At 50.6% G+C, this 25,176-nt stretch overlaps 5 protein-coding genes across 5 annotated transcripts; 3 read left to right on the top strand and 2 right to left on the bottom strand.

Annotated features, from left to right (window-relative positions):
- The first annotated feature begins 741 nt into the window (after positions 1-741).
- LOC1276210 (cubilin homolog) lies at positions 742-17,952 on the top strand. The gene is made up of 14 exons (XM_061652415.1): positions 742-951; positions 1,609-1,887; positions 1,967-2,648; positions 2,722-2,952; positions 3,026-5,021; positions 6,798-8,204; positions 8,284-8,627; positions 8,724-9,084; positions 9,151-9,483; positions 9,548-9,738; positions 9,809-12,914; positions 15,243-16,555; positions 16,635-16,715; positions 16,785-17,952. Exons 1-14 carry the CDS (start codon positions 872-874, stop codon positions 17,679-17,681), a joined length of 11,301 nt encoding a protein of 3,766 aa, XP_061508399.1. The 5' UTR covers positions 742-871; the 3' UTR covers positions 17,682-17,952.
- On the bottom strand, positions 17,729-20,950 carry LOC5666939 (uncharacterized). Its single transcript, XM_001688623.2, has 4 exons — positions 20,579-20,950; positions 20,132-20,504; positions 19,582-20,045; positions 17,729-19,517 (listed from the first exon to the last, which is right to left on the bottom strand). The coding sequence occupies exons 1-4, from the start codon at positions 20,948-20,950 to the stop codon at positions 17,964-17,966; spliced, it is 2,763 nt and encodes a 920-aa protein (XP_001688675.2). The 3' UTR covers positions 17,729-17,963.
- A 68-nt stretch (positions 20,951-21,018) lies between these two features.
- LOC1276208 (WD repeat-containing protein 89) lies at positions 21,019-22,943 on the top strand. Its single transcript, XM_001688622.2, has 5 exons — positions 21,019-21,147; positions 21,215-21,601; positions 21,684-22,230; positions 22,308-22,413; positions 22,712-22,943. The coding sequence occupies exons 1-5, from the start codon at positions 21,030-21,032 to the stop codon at positions 22,856-22,858; spliced, it is 1,305 nt and encodes a 434-aa protein (XP_001688674.2). The 5' UTR covers positions 21,019-21,029; the 3' UTR covers positions 22,859-22,943.
- Positions 22,944-23,088: 145 nt separating this feature from the next.
- Positions 23,089-24,001, top strand: LOC11175605 (calcium and integrin-binding protein 1). The gene is made up of 4 exons (XM_003435678.2): positions 23,089-23,367; positions 23,429-23,576; positions 23,648-23,757; positions 23,831-24,001. The coding sequence occupies exons 1-4, from the start codon at positions 23,182-23,184 to the stop codon at positions 23,939-23,941; spliced, it is 555 nt and encodes a 184-aa protein (XP_003435726.2). The 5' UTR covers positions 23,089-23,181; the 3' UTR covers positions 23,942-24,001.
- Positions 23,985-25,145, bottom strand: LOC1276207 (small nuclear ribonucleoprotein-associated protein B). The gene is made up of 2 exons (XM_315523.5): positions 24,968-25,145; positions 23,985-24,805 (listed from the first exon to the last, which is right to left on the bottom strand). The coding sequence occupies exons 1-2, from the start codon at positions 24,968-24,970 to the stop codon at positions 24,200-24,202; spliced, it is 609 nt and encodes a 202-aa protein (XP_315523.4). The 5' UTR covers positions 24,971-25,145; the 3' UTR covers positions 23,985-24,199.
- Between the last annotated feature and the right edge of the window lie 31 nt (positions 25,146-25,176).

Genomic DNA, 25,176 nt, shown 5'->3' with positions numbered 1-25,176 from the left:
AGTACCACATGTAAAACAGACAAACATTCTAAATGGCTTGCAAAGAAGAATGTTAGATACTAAGTTTTAGAATTAATCCACCGATTAAAAGAGGCGAATGAGGCCAATCGGCTCAAAGTCTCTATAAACAAATAGACAAAAAAACGTCAAAGCAAGGAAAGAAAATGAACAAATCAGTTATATATATACATGCTATGATCATGACACCGTACAACCGGTAAGACTCCCTTCCTGTGTCTCATGGTGTGACAGGTTTGTATCTCTTGCGTTTAAATAATTTGTCTTAAATTTAAGGTTTCACAAATTCATTATATTTTGTATCATTTAAGTAGTATTTGAAAATGTTACTTAAATCTTCCCAGAGAAGCATAAAGCTATTGAATTACGTACCCGTGAAATTATAGCGGGATGATCGTAGATACATTTGAGACGAGGCATTGATCAATCCACTCTAGAAATAAGAGAAGATAATGATAAACATTATTATCTGTTGAAAACCCACTCTTTCCATTCACCAATATATCACCAAACATGCAATATCGTTTACTTCTTCGGGCAACTCATTCACAAATAAGCCTTATATCCTGTTATCACTTACGGTATTAGTTTCAGGGGGTGTTCTACTCTATTAAACGTTAAACGCCCCGGTTCAGCGTGTTTCCAATAATTATCATCACAAATAAGAACAGTAAAATACCCAGATTGTCCCTATAAAAGACGATCCCCAGATGCTGGATGCTCAGTTAGTGACGATCGCTTGGAAGTGATCAGAACAAAAACCTCCAAAGTGTAGTTTTAAAAAGTGTTTAAGTGAAGTGAAAAAATGGTGAAATATTGCTAAACGTGAAGTGAACAGTGAATGATATAAAAAATGTGGTTAAAATCCACCTGCATTGCACTGTATGTGCTGTTTTGGGTGTTTTACTGTGTTGAAGGTGGATTTGATGATCAGTAAGTGTGAAGCTAGTGCATAAAACGAGCTAGTTAGTGAAATATTTCCTTGAAGTATTAAAAGTGCTTTTGTGATCAGTATAATATCAAATTGTACCCCTTTTTTAACACAAAAACCAAAGCAAAATGGGCGTATAATGTGTTATAGAAGAGAATGGTATACGCCTACCACAAGATAGCAAAATATACATGTGATAACGCTTTTGAAAGGTGGAAACCAATAGCAAATGTACCAGAAGTTTGTGTTAAACAAAAAAATGTGTAATTAGATACATTGTCTGTGAAGTTTTCGTGAAATTTTACAGTATTCAAGTGTTTATTTGCTTTACAAAAATTCGTAACTTTTGTTGATATGAGCAAAACATATCCAATGGGGGCGTACAACGTTATCTGGTTCTTCTCTTACATACCCACACTACATGAAATATGAGGAACAAGCTTTCGAAAGAACAGCTATAAAAGCAGCAATAGAAGTTTTATTTACTGTACATTATGCCGCATGGAAATTAATTTAAATTCTTTTGTGATCTTCAACCATTTGACTCTTTTTAAAACGGCAGTTAGGACCTTGAGATTTTGATGATCCTGTCACATACCGAAAATCAAAAGTAGATTCTTGTAATGCACTTTTCCCTAAAATTCTAACTCCAATTCTAGGGCCAAAATACTCGCCACCAATGGGCACATTATTATCGAATCGGCACAGGACAGGAATATAACCTTCTACATGAAGGGAAGCGGTCATCTGAACATCGGCGGGCTAAGCATTGAGCAAGTGTTGCGAACATTGTCCAAAATGATGATCGATGGACGACCATCAACCGACAGCCAACCCTTTCTGCCCGGCGGCAGTGTGGCCGATCAGGTGCAGCTGCTTGCGACGTACGTCAGCGGTCCTTATGGGTTGATAAAGCGTGTTGAAACCCTCGAACAGCAGTAAGTAGAGCATATAGGGGCTTTCTTCTAACTTCAGAAGCTTTCAAAGGATACAATTTGTTTTTTGGTTGTTCTGTAGATCTTCATCACGAAATGTAACACAGATGAATCCCCGTATCGGTGCGCTTGCTCGGCGCGTCCGCAATGTGGAAACGAAGGTGGCTCTCCTGATGTCCACGCTGCAGGTAAACCGCTGTACCAGTGGGCCCTGTCAGAACGGAGGCACCTGTATCGCTCAGTACGACTCGTTCATGTGCCTGTGTCCGAGCAACTGGGAGGGCCAGACGTGCACGACGGACGTGAACGAGTGTGCACTGTTTGCGGGCACCGATTTGGGCTGCCAGAATGGGGCGACGTGTAAGAACATACACGGTGGCTACACCTGCATGTGCCCGGACGGGTGGCGTGGCATTCACTGTAACACCCGATCGCAGGACTGTGCTACAGCTGGGGCCGATCTGTGTGGTCATGGTACGTGCGTGCAGGCGAAGGATGGCTACCGCTGTATCTGTGATCAGGGCTGGAAGACGAACGGGCTGACGCCGGCCTGTTCGGTGGATGTGGATGAGTGTAGCGAATCAAAGCCACACTGCTCGAAGGACCCGGAAGTGAGCTGCATCAATTTGCCGGGCTCGTTCGTTTGTGGTCCGTGTCCGGCGGGCTACAGCGGGAATGGGTTCTACTGCGTCGACATTGATGAGTGTGAAACGAATAACGGAGGCTGCAGTACGTCGCCTTCGGTGCAGTGTATCAATACGAGGGTAAATCCAGAAGATTTCGGGTACTTTTGAAAGGGTTTTAGTAATATGCAACTCATCATTCGTTACATTTTAGGGATCGTATCGTTGTGGGAACTGTCCTGCGGGATACACTGGCGATGGAAGGACGTGTTTGGCGCAGGGTAACCGGTGTACACAGGGGCTTTGCCATCCGATGGCCCGATGTGTGGATTATGGTAGTGCTGTGCCGAACTGCATCTGTCTGCCGGGCTACATTGGGTCCGGGTTTGGCCCGAACGGATGCTATCGCTCATCAATGAATCCTTGTGCCAGTGCTCCGTGCAGGGTAAGTTTCGGGTTTAAACCGGAAAAATGTGTGAAATATATCACTAATTGCTTTGGTTTCGAATCTCCTTTAGAACGGTGGCACCTGCACGAAGATTGACGCACAAAACTACAGCTGCGCCTGTCCACCGGGAACCAATCCACCGAACTGCATGCGCACGACCTCACCCTGCGAATCAAACCCGTGCCAAAACGGTGGCACTTGCGTCGGTTCCAGTGGCACCAGAAACTTTTTGTGCCGCTGCCCGGCTGGCTACACCGGGCTACGGTGTCAAACTCCTACGCGAACCTGCGGTGGCATTCGCTTCCAAATGTCCGGCACGCTGCGGTATCCCGAGTTTAACGGCACGTACAATCACAATGCGCGTTGCGCCTGGCTGATCAAGACGAACGAAACGCAGGTCCTGAACGTGACGTTCACACAGTTCAGCTTGGAAAATCCGGTCAGTTCGGGCGAGTGCAAGTACGACTGGCTACAGATACACGACGGACGCACCTCGGCCGCCCAAATCATTGGCCGGTTCTGTGGCAACGAGCTACCGCGTGGTGGTAACTTTCAGTCCACCCATAACATGCTCTATCTGTGGTTCCGGTCGGACAATGCGACAGCGCACGATGGGTTCCAGCTGCGGTGGGAAAGCATCGATCCGGTCTGTGGTGGCACGATAGCGGCGGTCAGCCATGGGCTTATAGCTTCGCCCGGCACGCCCGGTAACTATCCGCCAAATCGGGACTGCAAGTGGTATCTGCAGGCACCGCAGGGTCGTCGCCTGCAGTTCACCTTCTTCACAATGAAAATCGAGGTGCACGAAACCTGCGGCTTCGATTATCTGGAGATTACCGATGGGTTGCGGGATGAGGGTACACTACTGGCTAAGTACTGCAACACCTCCCATCCGCCACCGCTGATCACACCGAGCAATGAGGCGACGGTACACTTCCACAGCGACGAGAGTGGCAATGATGCCGGCTTTCAGATTCATTACGCGGTCGTAGAAGGCGTGCCCGGATGTGGTGGGACGTATACGCAGCGGGAGGGTGTGATCAGTTCACCTCTGTCGCAAACGGACAACGTGTATCCGAACAATCTGAATTGTGAGTATCTGATCAAGCAGCCAGTCGGAAGCCGGGTGGAGATCCGGTTCAGCAAGTTCCATCTGGAGCAAAGTGAGGCTTGTAAGTTCGACTATCTGGAAATCTTTGACGGGCCCAGCACGGAGGATCCCTCGCTCGGGAAGTTCTGCGGTGATCGGATGCCGCCTCTTTTCACCTCGACCGGGAACGCGCTGCTGCTCAAGTTCCACACCGACTGGTCGGCACCGAACCCGGGCTTTAGCTTGGTGTACAAGATTAAGTGCGGCGGTACGTTTACCGATCCCGCGGTGGAGCTAATATCGCCCTCGTACCCGCAGATGTACCCATCCGATCAGCTGTGTGACTACGTCATTCACGCACCGCTCGGCAAGGCGATCGTACTCGACTTTCAGGACTTTGACTTTGAGAAGAACAGCTTCCCCAAGTGTGAGCTTGACTATGTGGAGCTGTACGATGGACTGCTGCCAACTAACGAGACACTGCTTGGGCGGTACTGCAGCACCAAAGCACCACCTCAGACGATCTCGTCGAAAAATGTGCTTCTGCTACGATTTGTGTCGGACGGATCGGTGTCGGGGCGCGGTTTTAAGGGCAACTTCTCCTTCCACGACGTCAGCTGCGGCGGTGTGCTGATGCGTGAAGACACCATCATCCGATCGCCGATGATCGCCGAGACGGGCAAGTATCAGCACGATGCGCAGTGTGAGTGGATTATTGTGGCGCCGGCGGGCCACGCAGTTCAGCTGACGTGGAACAGCTTCGAGCTGGAGGTGAGTGCTTGGTGCGTGTACGACTACGTGCAGGTGTTCGACAACTCGTCGATGGCGAACAGTCTGGTTGGGCGGTACTGCGGTACGGAGAAACCGCCAGCCATTACCAGCACCGGCAACATGGTGACGATCCGGTTCGTGACGGACTCATCCTCGTCGAAGGATGGCTTCAGCTTGTCCTTTAACTTTATCGATGTAGAAAAATGTAAGTACAATAGAGCCTGGTCGGTGGATGAGCGTACCTTTGCTAACCATTTGTACATCGTCTAATGTTCTAATTATCGACGTTTAAACACATGACGCTGTAAAGTTGACGTTGTATCAAAATTAAGGTATGCTGCTTAGCCTGCTTACACTCAGGTGCTAGGTGCTTAGTCAGCTTAGTCGATTTTGGAGACCTTTTTAAGTCCTACCTTTGTCCTAAATCCGGTGCTACATTAGAAGTGGCTCCTTTGGCAGTGTGCTCAGTCTCCAACATTTCCTATTGTTTGTCAACGATCTAGATGTTAATCTAGTACAGTAGTCGGCAAAGTACTGATCGCGAACTGCATGCGGCTCTTTGCTGCCTATATAGCGGCTATGTTCCCTTCATATACTTTAAAGAACACTGACTCATTGGTATGCTTGGTTTATCAATTTGACTCTTGACGAGGAACTTTATTGCCGTTTTTTACATTTTAACTTTTTCAAGGCCGCAAAGTTTGCCAACCACTTACCAGATCAAGCATGATTACTATCTTGGTGGAATTAAACTTAGCAGAATTACCGTCGCAAAATATCTTGGCCTATGACTTAACGATACATTATCGTACTGAAAATACTCAAAATTACAACAGGATGTTCGGCCTATGTCTCCGCAGTTATGTCCTTTGAAATTTAGGTTCCCTTGTGTTTAAATTCTCTTCCTTGCTGTTGTGTCCGCACAAAGAAAGTATTCTCGAGACGTATACGACACAAACAGAACAGAATGTATTTGCTAATCTTTGGTTTGTTATTACAATTAAGAGCGGGGAGTACACGTCTATTCCTTCTCCGGCCGTGATCCTCACTGCGAACGTCACCAGCTGACAGCCCCGCCCACAGAATGATGCAGAGGTCCTAACACAACCCTTGTATTTCTTGTACTGCTGTTGAGTTCGTTCTATACTGGAGAATGCGTCTGATGTTTGGTGAACTGCCGGGCAAATACCCAAATGATCGGACGAATCCAGCAAAAAGTCACACATCATTTTCTGACTGGTCGGATGCAATTCCTTCGTATCCTATTCGACGACGATTGCTCGGTCTCGAACCTTTAAGAACTCGCAAATATCACATCCAGGCATACCTTATCGAATGTCTAAGTTCTCGTCTATCCCGAATGTCTCTCTTAATGATCCTTTATTCCTACTCCCATCGCCTGCGTGACAGACCCCTTCTCCTCATTCCTTCCCGCCATTCTTGTCACGGTTAGAGTGACCCATTCTTACAAGCTCTTTCCGCTTTAAATGGTTAATAGCTTTTATTCGGCTACAACGATCCAGTTTTCCAATGCCTCTCCCGTCTTTATGATTCATCGTCCCACTTGTTTCCTTAGTTTTAAGAACACATTTGTATAACCTCAGAGACAAACAAATAATCACCAATAAATAATAATAAAAGTAATAGTAATAATAATAATAATAATAATAATAATAATAATAATAATAATAATAATAATAATAATAATAATAATAATAATAATAATAATAATAATAATAATAATAATAATAATAATAATAATAATAATAATAATAATAATAATAATAATAATAATAATAATAATAATAATAATAATAATAATAATAATAATAATAACAATAATAATAATAACAATAATAATAATAATAATAATAATAATAATAATAATAATTATTATTATTATTATTATTATTATTATTATAATAATAATAATAATAATAATAATAATAATAAAAACAATTTCCTCTCGGCATACTTCCAGCTTGCGGTGGCAACTTCTTCGCCACGAGCGGTATCATCCGTTCGCCCGGCTGGCCCAAAAACTACCCCTCCAACAAGGTGTGCGAGTGGGTCATCACCGTGCCGATGGGCCAGCAAATTATGCTGCTCGTGCACTCATTCAAGATGGAGAAGCACAGAATATGCCGGTTCGACGGGCTCACGATACGCAACGGTGGCACGCAGAACGCACCGCTCATCGGAAACTATTGCGGGGAGGACAACTTCAACGGTACGATCTCGTTCAGCCACCAGCTGTACCTGCGCTTCTACTCGGACAGCTCGCGCAACTACGCCGGCTTCATGATCGAGTGGGACTCGGCCACGACCGGTTGCGGCGGAATACTGACCTCACCGCGCGGTTCCATCATCTCCCCGAACTATCCGCTTCCGTACGGGCAGAACGCGCTCTGCACCTGGCGCATCTCGATGAGCCAAGGCTCGGCCATCCACATTGTGTTCACCGATATGGACATGGAATCGCACAAGGACTGCCAATACGACTATCTGGACATTTACGACGGTATCGATACGAGCGGCCGCAAGCTCGGTCGGTTCTGCAGCGCAGAAACGGACCCGATCGTGCTGGACACGGACACCAACCACGCACTCATCCGAATGCGCACGGACGAGACAAACCAGCGGCGCGGCTTCCAGCTGAAGTACAACATCCTTTGTAGGCGCAATCTGACCGGGTACGGAGGAGTGATTGAGTCGCCTAACTTCCCGAACGAGTACTCCGCCTCGATGGACTGCCGGTGGACGATCCGCGTACCGCCGGGGAATAAGATCAATCTGGAGTTTTCCCACTTTGACTTTGAGTCGATCACGCAGCAGACAGGGAGCAATGCGACGCACCAACGCTGCCCGTTCGATTACGTCGAGCTGCAGGAGATGGGTACGGGTGATCTGCCCGTCGCACGGCGCTACTGTGCCAACAAACCGCCCCCGATCGTTAGTATGGGCCGGTCGATCGATCTGATCTTCCACACGGACTCGAGCGGCGAGCAGATGGGCTTTCGGGCGGAATGGTCTATTAATGGGTGCGGCGGTTTGCTGACCAAACCGTGGGGGTCGTTCACCTCGCCGAACTACCCGAACCAGTACCCGAAGGAGACAGAGTGCCACTGGACGATCCGGGTGGAGCCGGGCAAGCGGATCGAGCTGGCGGTGGATGACTTCCACATGGAGACGAACGATCAGTGCCGGTTCGACGGGCTGCACATTGCGAATGATGCGAACTTTACGCAGCAGGTTACGAAGATCTGTCACGAGCAGCAGGAACCGGTACATCTGTCCAGCAGCGGGTCAGAGCTGTTTGTGAAGTTTTACAGTGACAGTACGTTCACGTACAAGGGTTTCCGGGCGAATTACAGGACAACGGATGCAAGTAAGTTTCCCTCTGTCTTGCAAAAGAGATTATATGGCTACTAAAGTCGAAGCTTTTTTCACTCTCCCTCTCTGTACAGAATGTGGCGGTAAGATCACACTGCACGAGGGTTTCATCAGCTCACCCAACTATCCGTCCAACTACCCTGCGAACGCGTCCTGCCAGTGGCTCATCCAGACGGACGCTACGCACACGCTCCAACTCCGCCTGAAGTCGCTAGCGATCGAACGTTCGCCCAACTGTATCAATGACTCGCTGCAGGTGTACGATGGCAGCGTCGCCTCCGCGGACCAACTGCTCCTGACGTCCTGTGGCAGTGAACCAAACGTGACGTCCGTTTCGTCTACCGGGCACGAGATGCTGGTCACTTTCAAATCAAACGAACGCATGGAAGCGAAAGGATTCCAGGCAGAGTTCATGACGGTAGTTACGAAAGATCCTATTCTTCAAAGATCGAAAGATCCTCGCCTGTTCAGTAGATGTGATTATATATCCCCTCCTTTTTTTCAATATCCCTAGAATTGTGGATCACGCATCGAAGTGAAACGGCCGGGTAATATTCTGCTCAACAAAGCGCACAAGATGTCATCGGACAACTGCACCTGGGTGCTGATAGCGCCGGAACCAACGCAGCGCATCACGCTGACTATCGCACATCTGAGCGTAATGGACCTGGAGGGCGACTGCTTTGCCAGCGTGACCGTGTACGACGGCGATAGCACGGATGGGCCGAAACGTTTCGAAGGCTGCGGACACAAGATTCCGCCGGCGATCGTGAGCAATGGCAATGCGCTAACCGTGCTCGTTAGCTCCGAGGACTTGCTGCTGAGCAAGATCGACAACCTGTTCGTGGAGATGGCGTACACTACCATTGAAAATGGTAAGTTCGGGGCTTGGAGTGGTCGTAATTGAGATTGCTCATGGACGTACTTCCTTCGTTTTGTAGCCTGCGGTGGACGCTTGACGGCACTGATGGGTCAGTTTGCTTCCCCGAACTACCCGAACACCTACCCACTGAACGTTGAGTGCGTTTGGAAGCTGTCCGCTTCGCCTGGCAACAAGATGTCGCTGTTCTTCACGGAGCTGGATATTGAACCGTCGGATGACTGCAACGGTGACTACCTGGAGGTACGCGAGCGTGATGAAAATGGTCCCCTGCTGGGTGACTTCTGTGGCAACCAGGTGCCAACGAATCTGACTGAAGCGAGCAGTTTCTGGGTCAAGTTCCGCTCGAACGGGGCGGGCGTTGCCAAGGGATTCCGGGCGGAGTACTCTTACGGTAATGCGAAGTCGCGATGCGTCGTTTGGATTTCTTTTAGTTGGGATTTTGTACGTCGTTTTAGATACGATGAGTGAGATCACCGGTACGAGTGGTACGATCACATCTCCAATGTATCCTAGAAGCTACGCCAGGGCGGACAACATTGCGTGGCGCATTACCGTGGACATTGGGTCTGTGATCGCGATCTCCTTCAACAGATATGCGATCGATCGTCACACGGATGATCCGCTGATGTGTGACGGCGCTTTGCGGGTAAGTGATCCGTTTCTGCGATCTTCACTATCAAGAATTCTTTCCCATTTCTCCTTTTCATTACCATCAGATATACGACGGGTACGATGAGACGGCTGCCTCCCTGCTCACAGGCTGCGGCTACATCAAACCGGACCCGGTCACTTCTACCTCGAACGTGGTGTACATCCTGCTCGATCACTCGGACGTTATGGAATCGTCGTCGTTTTCGCTGAGCTGGCAGCAGAAGTTCGTCAGCAGCGCGGTCAACATCCCCGTCAACAATGAGTACTTCTGCGACGGCCATGCGACGATCGTGCTGAACAGCACCGACACCGTACAAAATCTCACCTCCCCGGGCTACCCGAACGGCTACACCAATGGGCTAAACTGTAGCTGGATCTTCCAATCCGCCCTGCCGCTTTACCATCCCTTTTTGGTGCTAACCTTTGTCGATCTGGAAGAGTCGAGCGACTGTCTGGCGGACTACATCGAGGTATTCCACTCGTCCGATCTCGCCGCTTGGCGATCGTACGGGCGCGTCTGCACCTATTTCCTGCGCGTTGCGAACAAGTTCCACGGCTCGCCGCACCTGAAGGTGGACTTCCGGACGGACTACTACCAAAATCGGACCGGCTTCACCGGGTCCGTGTTTCTGCGCTGCGGCGGCCTGCTTACCGACCCGAACGGGGTCATCACGCAGCCAAACGCGTTGCCGATAGTACCGCCCGCACCGAACCCGATCGGGCGGGCCGATCTGATGGACGCGTGCAGCTGGAACATCAGCGTCCGGGCGGGGCGTACGATCGAGCTTACGTTCGAGCAGCTCAACATAACCTCGGTTGCGACGCCGTACGCGAACATAGGGTTCGTCGCCATCATGAACGGTATCGATAACCATTCGCCACTGATCGGGCGGTACTCGGGCACGGAGCTGCCGGGGCCGATCAAAACCAGCAGCAACCGGGCGTTCGTGCAGTACCGGCCGAGCGACACCGGTGCGAACCGGTTCCGGCTGGTGTACCGCGAGGTCGGCATCGAATGTGGGGGCGATCTCGTGCTGACCGCGCAGTCCAACTCGACGATCATCGCGACCCCGAACTACCCGAACGTGCCGCCACCGCACACGGAGTGCTTCTGGAAGGTGCTGGCACCGGCCGGCGAGCTGCTGCGCGTCGAGCTGCTCAGCCAGATGCTGCTGCCCCGGATGCCCGGCTGCCGGTCGGAGTACGTACAGCTGCGCGAAGGGCTCACCTCCCAAGCGCCGGAGCTGCTGCACTCCTGCACCGGCGATCTGACCAAGCGCATCATCACGCGCACGAACGCGCTGCAGGTGAAGTACTTTAACGATCGCGTCGAACCGAACAGCGCCGTTCAGCTGCGCATTTCGCTGGCCAAGTGTGGCGGCGTGCAGCGTGGTTCGCACGGTACCATCACGTCGAAAAACTTCCCCCAGCCGGGCGGTTATCCGGTGCCGGCCGTGTGTGAGTACTACATCCAGGAGGGACAGTACGGCATGATGCAGCTCACCTTCGAGGATCTGCACCTGCCGATAAAGGCGAACTGTAGCGGCCAGGATCACGTGCGCATCTTCTCCATTCTACCCGCACCGAACGATACGGAGGTCGAGCTGGGCAAGTTTTGCGGCCAGGAAGTGCCGAAGCAACCGATACTGAGCGTGGTACCGAGCGTGAAGATCGTCTTTACCGCCAACACGCCCAATTCGATCTTCCGGGGCTTCAGGCTGAACTACGCCGTCAACTACAGCCGCTGCAGCCACTCGCTGGTGGGCGAATCGGGCGAGGTCGCGAGCAACGGGTACGGTGAGCCGATGCAGCCGTTTTCGTTCTGCGAGTGGCGCATCACCGTGCCGGCCGGGCGGCGGGTGAAGGTCGAGTTTATCGATCTGGACATAGCGGACCAGGCCGCACCGTACCCGTGGTTCCAGCGGCTGTCTTTTTACGACGGGCTCAACTACCAGGTGCGCATCAAGGCCGTAACGTCGAACGACAAAACGACACCGATCTACTCGAGCGACAACCGGATGATGGTGCAGTACCTCTCGAAAGCGATGACCGGGCGGCGCGGCTTCCGATTGCGCTACTCCAGCGACGAGTCGTCGCTGTGCGAGGGCAATCTAGACGGCTGGCAGGGTAGCATCAACAGCCCGGTCAACGTAACGACGGCGGTGTGCACGTACAAGCGCACCGACCCGACGCTGTCGCGCGATCCAAGCGCAGAGCCCAACGTTGGCACGCTGGCGCTCAACTTCCGCGAGGTGTATGCCGGTCCGTCTGAGCGGATGTGCGTAGACATTACTCGCAGCGCCACACCGATCGGTGGCACGAACGTGCTGAAGAAGCTGTGCGTAAACGCGACCAACGTGGTGGTAGTGTCGCCCTTTCCCAACACCGTCATCAACACGGCGCAGGCGGCGTACAGTGGTGTGCTAGCGTTCAGGATGGACTATCGCGTGCACCAGTGTGGCGGTGTGTACGGATCCATCCCCAACATCAGCTACCCGGTCGGGTTGGAACCGTACGGACGGGACGGCCTACACTGTGCGTGGTACGTGACCTTCCCGGACCAGACGCTGATCAGCGTTGCGTTCGAGCGGTTCACGCTCCAGCAGCCTTGCGACCAGGAGTACCTGCTCGTCTACAACGGTCCCGGACCGAGCAGCCCACTGCTCGGGCGGTTCTGCAAAGACTCAGCGCCACCCGCCGAAGGTATCGTTACCCAGCGCCACCTCCTGTTCGTTGAATATCATACCGTGCCGGCCAACGGGTCATCCGGTAGTGCGGGTTCGGACTTTGAGCTGCGCCTTAGCAGCAAAAACTTTGGCTGTGGCGGTACACTGCACACCGGCTCGCCAACGTTTGGATCAGCGCTCAAGGACGGGAAGTATCTGCCCGGGCAGGAGTGCATCTGGTTACTGCAGGCGAACGCGGGTCAACATATTGGCGTTCGGTTTACGGGCCGCTTCAACCTGCAGACGAGTCCCAACTGCACCAAAGACTACGTGGAGCTGTTCGATCAGCAGCGCAACCGGGAGTGGGTTAGTTTGGGGCGGGTGTGCGGAAAGGAAGTACCGCCCAGCTTCAACTCATCCGGCACGGTGATGAAGGTCGTGTTCCGAACGGACGAATCGATCGAGGGCGATGGTTTTACTATTCAATGGAACTCGAACTGTGGTGGTAAGTAGACGCATTTGCAAGACTCTTCAGTTTGAAAGAGGATGGGAAGAATGAACAACAGTTGCTTGGAGTTCATATTTCAAGCAAATGGACGAACTGTGTTCAACAATATGTTTCACTGCAGTTTGTCCGGTCTTTTACCAGTAGTGAAAATTGCAAGCATTAATGAACGGACAAACAACGGGAAGAATTAAAGAAGGTATGAAAGAAGGTTCACCTCAAAGAACCTGTCGCGACGGACGAAGCTGGGACTATATAGCACCTATATAGTACCGGTACTCACATCCGCCTCTGAGACATGGACACTGTCCAAATCTGACGAAACCATCTTGGCCGCATTCGAGAGGAAGATGCTCAGAAGGATCCTTGGCCCCGTATGTGTGAAAGGACAATGGAAGAGCCGTTATAATGGCGAGCTATACGAGATATACTGTCGTCCAGCGTATCAAGCTCGCCAGGCTCCGGTGGGCTGGCCATGTTGTACGCATGGAAACGGACGACCCAGTCCGTAAAGTTCTTTTAGGCCGACCACAACGACAGCGGAGTCGTGGTAGGCCCAAATTGAGATGTCAAGATGGCGTGGAGCCGTCCGCCATTAAGACCGGGATAACGGACTGGCAGACGAAGGCGCGAGATCGTGAGAGGTTTCGGACACTCCTGAGGCAGGCCAAGAATGCAGAGCGGTTGTAGAAGAAGATAAGATAAGAAGAAGAAGATGATCGTTTTAACTACAGCTATTAAGATTCAAATTCATGAGAATGAATGAATCTTCAAAGCTAATGTTAGAATCTGAACCAAAAATTCTAAGATTCATCAATCTGCAAAGATTCACAATTCTTAAAAATTCAATCTTCAAATCTCTGCAAATTGATGAATCCTCATGATTTATGAAGAATGAACCATGAATCTAAAGATCTAACCAAAGATTTTCCACTTTATTGCTTTCCTCTGTATTGCGCTTTCCTATCTAAGTAAATGAGCCAATTTTATCCAGGTAGCCAAAGATTACAGGTGGAGTAATCCATTTCACCATTGTTTTGATCTCTTTTTCGAGTCCCGTCGTAACGATTCCTGATTACTACATTATGACTGTACCGATAGATACTGCAAACGATGACGCCTTAGAGGTTGATTTATCTCCTGATTAATATATCTTTACCCATGGTCCCATGGTACAGTCGTCAACTTGAATGACTCAATAACATGCCCGTAATGAGTTTCAAGCCTAGAATGGACCGTCCCCCCGTAGCAAGGATTGACTATCCGGCTGCGTGGTAATGAAATAAGTCTCGAAAGCCTGTATAGGCCGGCATGTCCGCGTAGGGCGGTACGCCAAATAGATGATGATGATATCTTTAGATATTCATGACTCTTTCGATAAATTAATCTTGGAGATTCGTATGAGTCTTTACACTTTCATGAATCTTGATTGATATGAATCACAGATCCAGATTCAAACCACTCATTACTGAAGATTCATAAGTATGAACTTCTCTTCTTCTTTGGCTCAACAACCGATGTCGGTCAAGGCCTGCCTGTACCCACTTGTGGGCTTGGCTTTCAGTGACTAATTGATTTCCCACCATAGCAGGATAGTCAGTCCTGCGTATGGCGGCACGGTCCATTTGGGGATTGAACCCATGACGGGCATGTTGTTAAGTCGTACGAGTTGACGACTGTACTACGAGACCGGCTAAGTAGTGCTAAGTATGAACTAGTGGTGGGCAATTTTAGGCTTCCTTGGATCGCTCCAAATATTGATGTTACGAAATTCGCTGGGGAAATCGTTTCGTAAGTTCCTGATCGAACTAAATAACGTGCATATGAACGACGCTCCAAATATCGTTCACAAATGTTCCTAAGCTATCGCTCCAAACATAACCGTTCAAACCATAAACATCACATGCTAGTAAGGAGTGTGTTGCCTTTTTGTCGGAACACTTTCCTTGTGAAATCAATTTTTGTGCTTCCTTTTGAGTACACGAACAAAAGGTTTTTGGAATGCTTTAAAGTAATACATTTCAATTAATTTTATATTAATATATGTGAGCCTTCATTTTAACGATAATTTAAATGTCTCCTCTAATTTTGATTTCATCATGGAATGACCTTTTCTTCTTCATCAATGAAGTAACGACCTACGTGCGGCCATATCGTCATCGATTAAATTATCAACCTACTTAAAACAGCCAGTTGAACGATCGATTAACGATTAATTCTATAAAATGAACGAAGTGGATTGTGCAAGTTCTTCCAAAACTGAACGATTTTCCCAACTATAGATCAAATGACTAACACTGATTGTTTGTGCTGCTTCCCACCCGATAGGAATATTCTACGCCGAGCAGGAGACGAACGTCATCGTCAGCCCGAACTATCCGGCCAAGTACAACAACATGCAGGTGTGCAACTACACCATCCTGGCGAACACGTCCGACGCTGGTATCGAGTTTAACTTCCTCGACTTCGACCTGGAGGACTCGGTGGTCACGTCTGTGTGCTCGTACGATAACCTCACCGTCTACCGGAAGCTGGAGTACGCCGAACCCATCACCTGGGAAAAGGTGGGCACGTACTGTCGCAAAACTCCCCCGGCACGGTTCCGCGTGAAGGATCGGGCCGCGATCGTGTTCCGCACCGATCGGTACATACAGGCGCGCGGGTTCCGGTTCGAGTACCGGCTCGATACGTGCGGCGCAAACATTACGAGCTCGCGGCGCATCGAAAGCCCCGAACAGCTTCCCCCGGACGGTATGTACCGGCCGGCCCTGGTCTGCCGCTGGTACATCGACATCCCGCAGGGCCAGAAGGTGACGGTACGCTTCGAAACGCTCGAGATGGACCACACGGAATCGTGCTACTTCGACATGGTCGAGGTGTACCGAGGGCTAGAACAGACCCCGGACAAGCGGTTGGCACTGCTGTGCGGCAATCTGACCAGCCACGCGCCGGCGATCGCGATCAGCGGCACCCGGCACGGTATGGTTTCGTTCAAGACGGAATCGTTTTCGACCTCGCGGGCCAAGATGACGGCGCTGGTACTGTACTCGCCCGACTGCGACAAGCATATTACGCTCGACGAACGGACGCCCAGCTACCGGCTGAACGTGATCGGCAGCGGGAACGATCGTGTGCAGGACTGTCAGTATGTGTTCCGCGCACCGAGCGGATACACGCTGCGCATGGTGTTCGATCAGTTCCACGTGGGTTCGGCACGCAATGCCACGAACTGTACGGACGATTACGTCGAGCTGCGGGATGGAGGTAGCGTGTTTTCGATGCTGCTTGGCCGGTTCTGCGGCAATGAGCGTGTGAATGCGCAGTCCAGCTTCGGTTCGACGTTGCATCTGCGCTATGTGACGGATTCTGCGCTGCGCGGTACGCTGTTCGATGCGACCGTTACGATGGTTCCGTCGCTTTGCGGCGCGATGAACCGAAATCTGACGGGCGGTGCGATCATGACGCTTAATACGCCCAACTTTGGAGGCAGCAGCAAGTACCCGCCGAACGCCCGGTGCTTGTGGCTGCTGGAGGCCGCTCCCGGGAAGCAGATTGAGATACAGTTCCTCACGATGGATCTGCAGCAGTACGACGAGGGTGGCCGAGAGTGTAAAGACTACATCGGCATTCGGGATGCTACTGTAAGTTACGTTCTTATTTAGATTGTTGGTGGAATTATCGGGTTGGCTTAATTATTCCTATTGGAATTTGCATTCGCAGCTAAAGTCAATCATTTACGAAGGTCTCGGGGATTCACTCATTTTCAACGGTGGCAGCAGCAGTAAGGCCAGCTTCTATCACGTAAGTGTGACGCAATCGCTCCTCCGCGTAACACATCTAACCCCCATCGCATCGCTTCCCATCCTGCAGGGTTCGCGGTACGCCAACGCGTACAACATCTACTGCGGCAGCAACTATCTGCCCAGCCTGTACGTATCGATCACCAACCGGGTGTACGTGAGCTTCGAAAGCGACGGCCAGATCGAGGGCAAGGGCGTCTCGCTGCGCGTGCACGAGAGCAGCGTGTGCGCCAAAAACTATACCGCCCTGCAGGGCCGCATCGTGCAGAACGAATTGCAGAAGGATCAGCAGTGCACGATCACGGTGCAGGTGCCGCACAACTACACGATCGCGCTCTACTTCAACATGTTCTACCTGTACAACGTGGACTGTGCGGTGCACGCGCTCAAGGCGTATGACGGTACGCACGAGTCGGCCGACCGGCTGCTGGGCGAGTACTGCAACTTTGCCACCCCGAACCCGGTCTTTACGACCGGCAACGTGCTGCGGCTCGTCTTCCCGGCGACCGACCGGGAGCTGGTGTCGCTGCAGCTTGATGCGACGTACGTTGCTACGGACCAGGGCCAGGGTTGTGGTGGCGAGCTGTACAACTATGGTGGCGTGTTTACCAGCCCGCTCTATCCGGCCAACAATCGGACGCGCATGGAATGTCTGTGGACGGTGACGGTGCCGAACAATCTGCTCGTGGCGTTGCGCTTCGAGGTGTTCGATCTTGGCAGCAAGTCGTCGTGTGCGACCGACTATCTGCAGGTGCTGGACCGGGAGGAAGATCCAAAGGCGCCGAAGGCGGACGATGGGCAGGAGAAGGTCGTACGGCAGCACTGCGGTGGGGAAAGCCCAGCCAACTACATTAGCACCGGCAGCACGATCCGGGTGCGTTACAAGAAGACGCAAAACTTTGCCGGCGTCGGATGGGTTATCAAGTTTATGGGTGTGGAGAAGGGTGTAGGGGTGAATGATTATTAATCGGTTTGAGGGAGGGGGTTCTTTCATTGCTTCGCTTAAAAATTAGCTTATAGTTGGTTAGCTTTTTTATTCTTCTTTTCTGTTGGAAATTGGAGACAAAGGAGGGATTCAAAAGCTGACATATCTTTCAGTTGCTTCTGCCTTCTGTTCATCAAACAGCTAACGATCATCCAAATCCGAATGCTATACAGTAGCAGCAGCAGAATAACTAGCTAAATGTAACATGCCTGCATCTGTCATGTAATAAAACAAATATATTTACAATACCTTACCCAGCGGCCGTCAGCTGTCGAGCACTTTCGTCAGTGCAGCTATTATCCTTTTCAGCTGGCCTTTCTGCGACGATTGTAGGGGTTGGTTTGCTGATGGAACCAATCGTTCCAGCTGGTCAGTGGCGCTCTGCAGATCTCTAAGGCACTTGGTAACTGGCACTTCACCTTCGCCTCCCCGCTGCTCGTTGGACGTTGGTTCAAATTTACGCTTCTTCGTCTGCGAACTGTTGTCCGCAAACATGTCCACATCATCAAGATCATCATCGTCGTCCGGAAACAGTTCATCGATTTGGTTGTTAATCGCTTGCGTTAAGCCGCCAGTTGACTGTGCGTCTCGCGTGCGATCAACTTTCCGCGCACAACGGTGCGCAACGGATGTTATCGTTCCGTTGGCACGAGGTTTTATCGTTGGAAGCTTCACAGACGCGTTCGAGTGCCACCGGGCGAGCTGCGATTGTAGGTGCGGCTGTTTGTTTAGAAGCTGCAGTACGGACGGTGTATGGTTGTCCTTTAGCTTGGACAGCAAATGGAACGAGAATGCTTTCACGAACGCGTTTTTGTCGCGCAGAAGCACTTCCAGCCAGTTCGACACGTCCGTTAGGGAATCAGCTTTGAGCAGTAGCTTTCCAACTTGATACTTTATGAATGGTCTCGCATCGCCTATGCTTGGCGCGTTTTTGATGTTCAACATGGAATTTGCCGATGAAACTGTTGCGCTTCGTTCGAGACAATCGAATATGCAACTGGTGAGAGTCGTTTTCATAATCGCATCCCAATTTAGCGCCGCGTTCCAGAAGCTCTTTACCGACGGATCCACCAATTTCGTCGTTGCTCCTGCGATGGAAAACAAACCAAGCGTTTCGTAAAACACCTTCACGTTTCCCGGTGTAAGCTGAAGCGTTTTCACGCACTGTATCAGCCGCTTTTCCAAGCCCGCCGTGAACTGTCTCCTTCTACCTTCATCGATTTCGTTCGGCAACGGGCCTACGGCGGCCCACAATCGATCGTTTTTGCCATCGCCAATAGGAAAAGCGTCCAGCAGTCGCTCCTTGTGCGCGACCGGTAGAAATACAAACAGGTTCCGCAGCAGCTGGCGCACGTACACTTGCGTCGGTCGTGTGGTGAAGATCGAAAAGCGATCGTTAACTGCCTTCCAGAATATAAGGTAGCTGTGCATGAGTTTCGGGGAGTGGTAGCGGACAAACACGGACCAAAGATCGATGCCGAGCAGTGCCGTGTGGTAGTGCTCTTCGTGGAGGATCATTCGTACCAGTGTTTCTTCGATTGTTTTTTGAGCAGCCCGATCTTTCAACCGCACACCAACCAGCACCAGTGCTGAGCAGTGAACGACTAGCTGTTTGTAGAGCGAGGGGTTTTCGAAGAGCAAGGAATCGGATCGTTTTAGCAAGAAGCATACGCGCTGCAGAAGGTTGGCACGGATGCAGTACAGGGAGAGCAAGGCATTATCGTTTGCATTTGTAACGATTTGGGTAACGATGTGCAAGGTCAGGGTGTAGTAGGAATGTATTTCTTGCGCCGTACGGCACTCATACTGGGAAAACGCCTGAAGAATGAATGAAAATGATATAAAAATAAATAAAAATAGTTTTAAGTACTTCTAGGATTACCTTTGCAAACGCCTCCGTTCGGAACGAATTTTCCACGATAGCCATATAGCCAATGTGCAGATACTGCTCGACGCCCGCTGCCAGCTCCGTGCATAACGCTTTGGCGTGAAGGCAAGCTTTCACCTCCAGCACGGTGCTGATGATGGGCGTGTAGACACCCACGTCAACGTGTTGCTTGACCAGGCTCAGCAGCTTTAGCACCACGCGTAAGAAGAACGCGTTCAGCTTCAGCGTGATCGTGCTCTGTTTTGTGGGTTCGTTTTTAGCGCGCAGATCCAAAAGGGAAGCATTAATTCCGCTGTTCAGGATCGTTACTATCTCTCCGATGCATGCCGTTCTGCGTCGTGCTATAAGCTGATCCACGTGCTCGGTGCACAGTTTCACGACCGTCTTCCATACATCACTGGCTAGCAGCGAATCGATGGGGCTGATTTCGTTGGCCACACTTGCCAGCAGGGTACACACTGAAGAAGAAGGGAAGAATGAAAATGTTTATACTTTCGTCCACTATAATAAGCGATCTCTGTCATGCAGGGACTTTCCATTTTACCTTTCTCGAGATAACCATACTCTTCATCGTGATCCATTGCACGAAAGTAGCTCCCCCGCCCGGGGCACGCTTCCCGTGGATACAGCAGCTCCAGAAACGCAACCAGAAGCTTCTTGCAAGCGGCATACAATGACTTCATCGCTTCCAGCCCTTCCGCTTCCTGGGCCATCGTGACATAGTTTTTCCGCACGATCGTATAGCACCGCAGCAGATACTCGGGAAAGATGACTAACGAGCGTAGCAGCTGACATTGTTCCGCCCGTTCCGCAAGATATTCCACTAGCTTCTGCAGCACGTCGGCAAGCTTCAGCAGAATGGTGAGATTCTCCACGAAGAAGAACGACAGTGCATTGGACTGCAGTTCCGATTGTATCTGCAAGTAAACGGGAACGGGCGTTAGGACGTAATTCGCACCCCCGGTTTTCGTGCGGTTCTTGGGTGACGCACCTTCTCAAGAAAGCAAACCAGCTCCGGCAGAATGGTGCAGGAAATTTCCAACTCAAATTCTTGCGGTTCGAACCGGTGTATCGCATCGGTGAAGAGGAACGCGTACAGATCGAGGTCACTTTCCTGCCGTCGCAGTCCCTTCAGCGAGGCCTGCGCTATGTCCTTCAGCGGCACGCTGCGGATCGCCTCGCCGAGTAGCAGCAGATCGTTGGCACTGTTTAGTATCACTTTCGTTTCGCTCATCGTTCCGGGTGGGAATAAATCGCAACAAAAGCACTGATAAATGTCTGCGGTGTGCTGTACCCGTAGGTACCGGAATGCTGGCCTGTACCAGAGGGGAAACAAACGCCGATCGAAGTAAACACAGCCCATCAAACAAGTGTCAGTGGAAGTGGGAAAGCGCGCCAAACAAAATAAAGCCCCCTTTGATCGCTTGTTGGCAGCTGTCAAAATGGTGCCCGGCCGGGGGCACGTGTTTGTTGTTGATGTTTACGAAGCCGCGGAAGCAGTGCACCGATACCGATCCTTTTGCTACTCGTGTTTTGCTGTAATTAAAAGCATGTTTGAAGGTTTGTAAAGCTGCAGTACGTTTATTGGCTAGCCCTTTTCAGAAAGTTCCGTTTTTACTCCCGTTAGCTGATTTTCAAAGTTCGGACGAAGAGTCTCCCGTTCCGGATGCGAATTCGTGTGGAGATCAGGAGTTGATTCAACTGTTTCAGCAGCAAATATCGCCCGCATCGGAAACGGCCGCCTCGTTAAAGCGCACCTGTGGACTGCACATCGCCCAATCGTGCGATTACGACAAAATTGCCGTCGGCCTGTCGCGCTGCGAGCTGCAGCTGTTTCAAGTGCGCGAAGGCGGGCAACTTGCGGTGGAAAGCAGAACGCTCGGACGGTACGAAAGTGGCATCCGTGGCGTGCGGTTCTTTAACGGCGATCCGAACAGCCTGCTGTGCTGCACCCAAGATGGTAGTGTCTTCCTATACGATGTACGGACTAGTGATAAGGTGTTTAGGTATGAAGGTGAGCTTTCCAAATCCGTCCGCCGATCGGTTGAATGTTGTGATTTTTGTCTAAATTTGTGTAAGACCTCTCCTTACGGCAGATACCTCCGAAGGCGCCAAAAAGACCATGACCTCGTGTGACATCAACCAGAACGATCGGGTGCTGTGCGCGTCCAGCGAGGTACAGAAGACGGGGGACAGTTTTCTCCTGTTTTTCGACGTGCGCGAGCGAAACTATCTCGGCTGCTACTGGGAGTGCCACAGCGACGACATAACGCACGTGCGGTTTCATCCCACCAATCCGGACCTGTTCGCCAGCGCCAGCGTGGACGGGCTGATCAACGTGTTCGACATATCGAAGCTGACCGAGGACGACGCAATGCAGTACTGCTTCAACGTGGAAACGGCCGTCGATTCGATTAACTGGCACGCGGACCCGACCGGGCGCGATCTGGTGTCGTGCGTAACGACCACCAACGATCTGCATCTGTACGACGTGGAAAGCCAGGACAGTGTGGCGCTGTTTGATCGTGCGCAGATAACGAAATCGTTGCGCCGCACGTCGGCGATCGATTGCAATGTGGTCGGTACGCACAACTACGGCAATGGTAGCTTTTTCGTGCTGGCGGGGTCCAATTTTAACCGAGGGTAAGTGTGCTAACGAGTTTAAGGGTAAACTTTTACGGATATTTTGATAGCGTTTTTCTTTAATTTGCTACTTCCAGTAAGGATTGCTTACGCACGCTAAGGTACGACAACAAAACCTTGCTTCCTGATCGATCGTTCGGCGGCAACAAGCAGATAGTACGCGCCAGTGTGTACAACGAAAAGGTATTTTTTTGCATTACCAATCTCATACCGCAAGAGTTTGTTAGCTTAAGCGCGCGCCTTTTGTATACCTTTCACTTCCTTTTCTTAAGTACCTACAAGCACGCCTTTGTGATAGTAGTAGTATGACACCCCTTGCACGCGGAAAGGGGAAGTAGTTTACCTGTCCCATCCTGCACACATCTATCTTGTCGTTATCATCGACCGAGGCGCGCGCCTTATCTTTTTACATCGTTTCTTTTTATTTCCCACCCATTAACGAGCCCCTGTTTATTTCTCCCTCCCAAAAAAACACCAATAGGACCAGTATCTGATTGCAACGGGTGAATGTGGTTTGATTACGCTCTGGAAGTGCCGAACGGATGGGTCGGAACAGACGGGCGTCAATGGGGCGAGCAAAAGTCTGAAGCAAAAGCTGCACGTTAGTCACCGCGCGAAGCCGTATTGATCGTGCCGCGCGTCACAAGAAAAGAGAACGTGCGTTTGTGTTAATTTTAAAGTGCGAAAAATACATCACATTGTACAAAACGGAAGCAAAACGTGTGTTCTGAGCTTTCTTCATCGATGGAATGTGTCTGAATATTAGATCGTTAACGAGAATCGATTCCTATGCACATTGGCATTGGACTTAGATTTGGTGTCTTATTTTTCCTTTGTGCCCCTTGCGTGGGGTGCGCGCTTTGATTGATTCTAATTGATTTTATCGCCAGCGAAAGTTAGTTGAAAATTTGACACTCTGGTCTGGTTTGGTGTACCGATCAACCGATTGCCATGGGTTCGAAGGCGAGCATCATCACGAACGAGCAGCTGTCGGAGTACGCGGAGCTAACGTATCTCACCAAGTCCGAGATCAATTTTATCCTGCAAAAGTTCCTGCTGCTCGACGATGGACGCAACTTTTCACTCACCAAACGGTTCCCCGAGCAGGAGGTGGTGAATTTGTTCCCTCAGTTAAAGGTAAGAATGGGAAATGAACGCACAGAAGTGGACAATGTTGCATATGGTGCTTCATTTTTAGCATAATCCCTTCCGCGATCGTTTGCTGCACGTGTTTTCGTCGGAAAATGATGACAGGTTTTCCTTCGAAGACATGCTCGATCTGTTTAGCGTGCTGTCGGAAAAGTGTCCACTCGCGGTGAAGGCGTCCTGGGCATTTCAAATATACGGTAGGTTCGGATTGATGTGTGATTGTTTTCCATATTTTCGCTTAATAGTGTTTTTTTTGGGACTTTTACAGACTTTGATGATGACAATCTGATCACAAAGGAAGACATCCTGGAGCTTTGCGATCGGATCACGCAGCAGGATCGGTTGGAGCAGGAGGAAAAGATGAATATCGCTGATTTGGTAAGTAGAGGGTTAACATTTCATATCTTTTCGACATTACCAATATGTTATCGGTATTTGTTTTACTTTCTAGCTACTTAAAGAGATAGATCTGCAAAACAATGGTAACATTGGCGAGTTTGAGTTCGTTCACGCCATGAGCAAGATGCCAGAATTCCGCCAGACTTTCTCATGTCGCGTTTGAGGCTTGTACACACTTTTGAACGACAATAAACTACGCCATCGACTTTACATTGGATGAAAATTCTGAAAAAGTTCAGTTTACTTTATTCGCTATTTCAAACGTTACATGTGGTACGCCCACATGACTGTGGTGCGAGAAGTGTATTTTGTGTGGCTGTTTCGGTTTGCTATTCCAAGAGCAAAACAAAGAGTATGGAAAGAAATGATAAAAATCTACTTTATGTGCGGCCGGGCGCAGTAAACACATTCTAGCGCGGTGCTAGTACGGTCTGGGCGGTGGACCACCTCGCATCATACCCGGCGGTGGGCCTCGCATTGGCGGCGGGGCACCACGCGCCATACCCGCCATCGGATTGACGCCAGGCATCATGGCAGGCGGTGGTCCGCCCGGAATCATCGGACGCATCTGGGGCGGAGCGGACACCTGCTGTCCCCTGCCCACCGGGGCCATATGCTGCTGCGATGGTCCTCCAACACCGCGCACCGGTCCCTGCAGACCGGCCGGAACGCCGGCAATGTTGGCCGGCATACCGCGACCCGTCACCCGACCCATACCCGGACCACCGGCACCGCCCGGTATCGGTACCCGCGGCAGGCCCTCCTCCGGCGGTGGCGGCCCTTCGATTGTGAGCGATACGATGTTACCACCGCGCAGCAGCACAAACCCGAGCACGCGCTTTTCCTCCCGCTCCGGCAGCTTCGTGTTTTTCGGCTTAATTTTCCGGAACTCCTCGCAGTCCCCCAGGATGAGGTTCATGTGTTTGTCGAACGCTTTGAACGTGCCGATGAAGGTACGCGAGTCCTGCAAAACGATCCGCACCCTGTAGTTCAGGAGCTGGATCATTTTGTTATTTTTGCCGATCGTCTGTAAGGAGAGTTGGAATGTTGGAGGATAAACTCATTGTGAAAAGGCAAGAACGGTGCATGTTTATGGGGCGCAATCGTGTGCCGCCGACGCCATAACCTGCGTCGCGATGGTCCGGCCGTAGGCTTGTGTTTACATACGGTTTTTGCGCAGGAAACTTACCATTTTCGCAACAACTCACGGCACAATCACACACAGGAAAGATGTATGCGTAGTTTACGCACTTTTGGTGGCGAAAAATGCTTTATTTTACACGATTTTGCCCGCAAAATATTTACCGCATCCGAAATGATGCGGTTTGGACTTTTTTGTTGAAGATTTGTGACAGCTTGCTGGACAAGGTGTATAGATGACGGACGGAGATGTAGTCA

Source organism: Anopheles gambiae, chromosome 2 (assembly GCF_943734735.2).
Source record: "Anopheles gambiae chromosome 2, idAnoGambNW_F1_1, whole genome shotgun sequence".
NCBI classification, from domain to species: Eukaryota; Metazoa; Arthropoda; class Insecta; order Diptera; family Culicidae; genus Anopheles; species Anopheles gambiae.
Note: the sequence above shows the minus strand (reverse complement) of the source record. Positions and strands in the feature narration are given on the sequence as shown.

Excerpts from the sequence above, each read along its gene's own strand:
- LOC1276210 (XM_061652415.1), top strand. The coding sequence starts at position 872 with ATGTGGTTAAAATCCACCTGCATTGCACTGTATGTGCTGTTTTGGGTG. Across the intron at positions 952-1,608 it reads GAAGGTGGATTTGATGATCA|GGCCAAAATACTCGCCACCA; the intron begins GTAAGTGTGAAG and ends CTCCAATTCTAG. Across the intron at positions 8,628-8,723 it reads TCCAGGCAGAGTTCATGACG|AATTGTGGATCACGCATCGA; the intron begins GTAGTTACGAAA and ends CAATATCCCTAG.
- LOC5666939 (XM_001688623.2), bottom strand. The coding sequence starts at position 20,950 with ATGGGCTGTGTTTACTTCGATCGGCGTTTGTTTCCCCTCTGGTACAGG. Across the intron at positions 20,505-20,578 it reads TGGTTTGCTTTCTTGAGAAG|ATACAATCGGAACTGCAGTC; the intron begins GTGCGTCACCCA and ends GTTTACTTGCAG. Across the intron at positions 20,046-20,131 it reads GTATGGTTATCTCGAGAAAG|TGTGTACCCTGCTGGCAAGT; the intron begins GTAAAATGGAAA and ends CTTCTTCTTCAG.
- LOC1276208 (XM_001688622.2), top strand. The coding sequence starts at position 21,030 with ATGGTGCCCGGCCGGGGGCACGTGTTTGTTGTTGATGTTTACGAAGCC. Across the intron at positions 21,602-21,683 it reads TAAGGTGTTTAGGTATGAAG|ATACCTCCGAAGGCGCCAAA; the intron begins GTGAGCTTTCCA and ends TCCTTACGGCAG. Across the intron at positions 22,414-22,711 it reads CCAGTGTGTACAACGAAAAG|GACCAGTATCTGATTGCAAC; the intron begins GTATTTTTTTGC and ends AAACACCAATAG.
- LOC11175605 (XM_003435678.2), top strand. The coding sequence starts at position 23,182 with ATGGGTTCGAAGGCGAGCATCATCACGAACGAGCAGCTGTCGGAGTAC. Across the intron at positions 23,577-23,647 it reads CTGGGCATTTCAAATATACG|ACTTTGATGATGACAATCTG; the intron begins GTAGGTTCGGAT and ends GGACTTTTACAG. Across the intron at positions 23,758-23,830 it reads AGATGAATATCGCTGATTTG|CTACTTAAAGAGATAGATCT; the intron begins GTAAGTAGAGGG and ends TTTACTTTCTAG.